A 6,121-nucleotide genomic window follows, 5' to 3' on the forward strand; every position below is an offset into this window, starting at 1 on the left:
TGTGAGGACAAAATCAAAAGCTCACGTTCCATCTCTATCAAGTATCAACAATATCAATGGTGTGCGCTCCACGAGCACCTACCCAAAGAACAGGTGTGCAACATTGAACCCACACAAACAAAACAATTCGATTTCTTTTTAGGGTTTGGAATAACAGATAGGATTAAAAAAATTATGGGCAATGTAGCATCCTACAATCGGCCTGGGTCACAATACAATAAATAAATTTTATATATAAAGCCAACACAAAAGGTGAACAATGTTTTTTATGTCACCAAGCTTCAACAAAAATATTTGGACAAAAATATCCCCAAGACAAAAAACTTCAAAGGCATCCCAAAATAATGCATCAAATAAGGCAGGGGCATTTTCATCATTTAAACAGTGTTTTTTTTTATAATTTAATTTTTGGTACAATTTTTTTTTAATTAGTGTCTCACAGTAGGTTAGCAATAATGTGATTCAATTTCTTTATTTTTAAACACGTTCAAAACATCTTAAGAGACATGTAATACCGATTATAAAAAAAGTCTTTCGCATACTGATAATAATGTAATTAAATGCGTTGTCAAATGATTATTTTTTTTTAAAACAAATGATATTATCTACGCTAAGAGGGAGAGGGGGTGGGCTTAGCCTCACAATGGGTTAGCAATAATGTGATTTAATCAGTTGTTTATTAAATATTATTTTCTCTATTCTTAATGTAAATTATATAGAGACCGATTTTATTATGTGGATTCAGCTGCTTTAATTAGTTTATGAGGGGTTTCTTCTAGCATGATCTAAGATTATTTATTTACATCAAATATTTGATTTTCTTTTTGTCAATTTACGCATCTAAATACATTTAAAACGTGTAGGTCATGCGTAGCATATCGTGAAGGTGAATAGTGTTTTTGGTGTCACCAAGCTTCAACAAAAATATGTGGACAAAAATGCCCCCAAGACAAAAAAACTTCAAAGGCATTCCAAAATAAAGCATCAAATGAGACAGGGGTATTTTCGTCATTTTAACAATGTTTTTTAATAGTTAATTTTTTTGTGCTGTTTTCCTTTTTTTAATTAGTGCTAGCCTATTGGACAAAAATTGAATCACAATAAGCTAGCAATAATGTGATTCAATTTCTCTATTTTTAAACACGTTCAAAACATCTTAAGAAACGTGTAATGCTGGTTATAAAAAAGGTATTTCGCATGCGAATAATAATGTGATTAAATTAGTTGTCAAATGATTGTTTTTTATTTATTTTAACAAACGATATTATCTACACGAAAGGGAAGGGGGTGGGCTTAGCCTCACAATGGGCTAGCAATAATGTGATTCAATCAATTATTCATTAAATATAATTTTCTCTATTCTTATTGTAAATTCTATAGAGACCGATTTTTATTATGTGAATTCAGCTATTTTAATTGGTTTATGAGGGGTTTCTTCTAGCATGATCTAGGATTATTCATTTACTTCAAATATTTGACTTTTCTTTTGTCAATTTAGGCATATAAATACATTTAAAACATGTAAGTTGCGTATAACATACTGTGATTCAAAAAATATTTTATGCACACGAGTGAGTGCGTGCATGAAAGCTGGTAATAAATAACTCAATCTGTTACCGACCAGCTATTTAAGTACCTCTCGTACTTAGAAAAACGACGGTCCCAAACAAAAGGCGGTGCACCAATTTTCATCGACCCCATGAGGATTCCTGCTGCGAATCACTCATCCTCAAGCAAATTAGAGAAGAAAATGATAAAGTAGGTACGGCTACTCGTGTTTGCAGAGTGAAAACAAATCAGGTTGTAACGTATGTTGGGTTGGTATACTAGTTGTCCATGCAAAGACAGCACCGTCACAGCAGGACTTATTTTCTTCTCACGGATGTAGATCGAGACGTGTGATGTTGGAAGTCCTATTCGTATACTAGCTTAGCCAGCTCTTGCAAATACGTTCATTTACCTAGCTCTAACAATACAATACTTATTTAATACGGATATTATCCGTGTAAACTTTTTACAAATTCGGTACTGCGTTCACAGTACGTAGTACTATCTGTCCTCAAGGATAACCGGTTAGGTTGACTTTGGAAATGCTACTAAGGATCGGTTGGAGAATGAAAAACGTCCACTCACGCCCACAGGATAAGATCTTTTTCAGATTAGCAACGAATGTATTGTATCTATGAAGAAAGATTTCTTCCCGGGTTCAATTTGATCGAGATGTGAATGCTCGCAATCTGCTCAATTAACCAATAAATAGAAGAACTCTGTATGTTTTTTCCTTATATAAAACGATACTCACCAGAAAAACTCTATATGTTTTGAATCTTATGAATGACAAGTTCTATACTAATTTAATGTCTCAACCCCTTAGTGTAAATATATCATTATATCGGAAAAAGAATAATGATATTTGGACCACTTTTGTTGACCACTTTGCTTGCCACCTCTTTAATAGATGTGAACTTCACCGATTGATAATACTAGAAAGAGGGTCAGCAAATGTGGTTTTAATAGCAACACATTAATTAAGCACTAAATTATCTTAATGTCGATGAAAATAGCATGCTAACGATTTTTAATTTGAAATGTTTTTTGAAGGCATGAAATTGAAGTATGATAAGTTTTACTTATTATATAAACATTGTGATAATAAGAAAGATAAGAGAAGGTAAAATGAAAAGGTAGTTAGCAATCTCTTTATGCACATTTTTTTCTTATTTTTACTAGCTATCTCCCTATTCGTACTATGTTAGTTCAGTTGGTTATAGAAATATTATGATAGTTAGGCTAGTCGGCCAGTTGGATAATGTAAATATGGCCTAAGAGAGTTTAGAATATCGTACTGTAAAAAACGAAACAAAAAAAGTGTAGTTATTTAAAACTGTATTTTCACTAAGACGCACTTGATCTCGGTTTCGAGGCAGCTTCGTCCTCACTTTATACGTATCTTTTTTCACTATATATGAACAACTAGCTACTTCCAAAGCTCAAGAAAATCAGTCAATCTCTCTCAGAAAAGTGTTGTGCTTCATCCTCATAAGCATACAAATATAAAAATGGCGTCTCCAGCAATTTGTGATCGGAACAATCGCAATGATGGAGAAAATGGCAGTTGGTCGATGGGTTTGTGTGGGAAGGTAATGAATAAGGTGGTGGAATTTCCAATAAAATTAAAGAAGCTTGGACAAGATGATCCCAGAAGGGTTGTTCATTCTCTTAAAGTTGGATTAGCAGTTCTTTTGGTGTCATTGCTCTATTACGTCCAGCCCGTCTATAACGGCCTTGGTGACACTACCATGTGGGCTGTTATAACTGTGGTTGTTGTCTTCGAATTTTCAGTAGGTATGTTTTTGCTTACCATTATCACATTGTGAAAATTTCGTTCCGGTAGTAATTTTCACACTCCTAGTTTCTCATTGTACACCACTTCCCTTGTTTGTGTCGCATGATTCTCATTTGATTTCCTCAATCATAAGAAGAGTGCGGAAATCACTTTTCTTTCGTTTTAAGTTATCTAAGAATTTAATTTCTTGTTTGTGAGTTGAATTCATAATTCCAATTAAGAAGATGCTAATCTGTAGTGCAACTTTTTTTTTCTTATTCGAGCGATATTCTGAAATCTAATCGTTCGATATTCTATTCGAATCAATGTTAATTTATAATGCAGGAGCAACATTAGGAAGAGGTTTAAACAGGATCTTGGCCACATTCCTAGCAGGTGCTCTAGGATTTGGTGTTCATCACCTGGCAAGTATTTCTGGAGAAATAGGTCATCCGATTCTCATCGGCATCTTCGTCTTTCTACTAGGTAAAATTACTAAATTCCATCACAAAACATATGTATTCATTTTCTATGTACAAAAAGAAAAAAGGAAATAGGGTATTCGTTCGATAAATTATATCATCAAATTATAAGTAAAATTATGAATTGGGAATTTATGGAATGTTACATTGTATGCAGCTGCATCGGTGACATTTATACGTTTCTTTCCACGGATGAAGGCGAGATTTGACTATGGACTGCTCATTTTTATCTTGACATTCTGTTTGATATCGGTGTCGGGATACAGAGAAGAGGAGATACTAGAAATGGCTCACAAGAGGGTGTCGACAATCCTCATAGGTGCCTTTACAGCTGTTTTTGTGTGCATTTTCATTTGCCCGGTATGGGCTGGTGATGATCTGCACAATTTAGTTGCCAATAACATTGAAAAGCTCGGGAGCTTCTTGGAAGGTACATTATTTGATGAATGCGATATTTCATTGCTGGAATTTTCATTTCTAATTAATGTGGTCGGGAAAACTTACAAGGTAGAAAAAAAATGAAAATTTGCAGGTTTTGGGGATGAATACTTCAAAGTAGCTGGCAATGGAGAATCTAATAGGGCACATTTGCAAGGATATACTAGTGTTCTCAATTCAAAACAGAGTGAAGAAACTCAGGTCAGTCTCTAAATAATGATCTTTGTTATTTATATGAAACGTTATGTTTTGAGACTGTGAATCAGAATCTCACATTCAGAAGTGATTCTACATAATCAACAACATCAACAAAGCTTTATCCCACTAAGTGAGTCACCTGTATGAATCCTAGAATGCCTAATAATACTAAGTGAGGTCTACTGTATGTATCCTAAAGCACCTAACAACAACAATAAAGCTTTATCCTACTAAGTGACTCTACATAATCAACAGTTCTAATTCAGTCTAGTAAAACATCATGTCTAATACTACTAACTATACGTTCATGTTTGCAGGCCAATTTTGCAAGGTGGGAGCCTAGACATGGAAAGTTTAGGTACCGTCATCCTTGGAGGCACTATCTCAAAATCGGAAACTTAAACCAGCAATGCGCCTACCGGATTGAAACTCTCAATGGCTACCTCAACTCTGAAATCCAGGTATACATTGTACCTAATCAAATTTTCATATTATTGCACGACATATATCAAATGAAATTGTGCAAATTAATCATTTTGCTTGATGACATTAATTAAGTTTAAACTTTTTACAGACACCATTGAACATCCAAAGCAACAAAGTTCAGGAGCTGTGCATGAAGATGAGTTCAGAATCAGGCAAAGCACTGAAAGAGCTAGCATGGGCACTCAAAACAATGACTGAGCCATGCGCTGCTGCCAGCTCCCACATAACAAAATCAAGAGCTGCAGCCAACAATCTCACATCCATGTTTAGGACTAGTGCAGCGGCAGCGGCAGGAGAGGGTGGATATCAAGTTCGCCTCCAAGACATGGTGCCCGCTGTGACCGTTGCTTCGCTGCTAAGCGACGTCGTTGCTTACGCCGAACAAATTGAGAAGTCCATTCAGGAACTGGCCTCCTTTCCACATGTGCAGTTCAAGAGTGCAGAACCAAAAACATTGCAGTCATGTAATACCTCTTCCAGCAACGTGGGACCGCATCATGTCATCACGATGGATCGATTAGCATCTCTACAAGTTCAAGAACCACACAAGGAAATTGGAACCAAATTACAAAGAGTTAGTAGCGCCATATGATAATTGGATCAGCCCCATTTTCATTTCCTTCTCCTTGGTAACAAGAGATAGAGAGAGGAGAGAGAGAGGGAGAAAGAAATGTGTCAAAGCCCTTGCAGCTTTTGATCATTGTCTCATTTTGCCCTTCATCTGCCCATAAGTCTGATTCTGAACTCTTAACCGCCCTTCTCGGACCCCTAGCTCTTCATTATCTGGGCATGCCAGCCATATCTCTCTGTGATTCACTATATATATTGGTGATAACTTTTATTTCGATTCTTATTTTTTTTATTTTGTTGATAGGTTAGAATGGTCTTTCACCTTCTTTTAATTGATAAAGAGAATTCTATTAAATATTAAAGATATACAATAATATTTTAAATTTAAGTGGTGACGGAATTGGTGCTACATGAGGCAATGAACCAACTACAATAAAATAATATGAACTCGTCATCCACAAGATTACGCTTTTATAATCCTTCATGAAAAATAATTTGTTGTCATGATTTTTCTACGGGAAGGAAATTTCACTGAACAAGATTAGCGAGTTATGAAATGCTCGGCTCGAGACTGCTATAGTTAAGACATCTGTTTGCTAGTTGATTTTCAGACTTCATGAAC

At 35.3% G+C, this 6,121-nt stretch overlaps 1 protein-coding gene across 1 annotated transcript; it reads left to right on the top strand.

Moving 5' to 3' along the window:
• Positions 1 to 2,842: 2,842 nt before the first annotated feature.
• Positions 2,843 to 5,770, top strand: LOC103425253 (aluminum-activated malate transporter 2-like). The gene is made up of 6 exons (XM_008363340.4): positions 2,843 to 3,345; positions 3,671 to 3,811; positions 3,965 to 4,237; positions 4,340 to 4,446; positions 4,761 to 4,904; positions 5,018 to 5,770. Exons 1-6 carry the CDS (start codon positions 3,060 to 3,062, stop codon positions 5,519 to 5,521), a joined length of 1,455 nt encoding a protein of 484 aa, XP_008361562.1. The 5' UTR covers positions 2,843 to 3,059; the 3' UTR covers positions 5,522 to 5,770.
• Positions 5,771 to 6,121: the final 351 nt, after the last annotated feature.

This window comes from Malus domestica, chromosome 03 (genome assembly GCF_042453785.1).
Source record: "Malus domestica chromosome 03, GDT2T_hap1".
Lineage (NCBI taxonomy): Eukaryota > Viridiplantae > Streptophyta > Magnoliopsida > Rosales > Rosaceae > Malus > Malus domestica.

What these genes read in the sequence shown, in the direction of transcription:
- LOC103425253 (XM_008363340.4), top strand. Translation starts at nt 3,060, where the DNA reads ATGGCGTCTCCAGCAATTTGTGATCGGAACAATCGCAATGATGGAGAA. An exon ending in AACAGAGTGAAGAAACTCAG is followed by an intron (nt 4,447 to 4,760) that starts GTCAGTCTCTAA and finishes TCATGTTTGCAG; the next exon opens with GCCAATTTTGCAAGGTGGGA. An exon ending in ACCTCAACTCTGAAATCCAG is followed by an intron (nt 4,905 to 5,017) that starts GTATACATTGTA and finishes AACTTTTTACAG; the next exon opens with ACACCATTGAACATCCAAAG.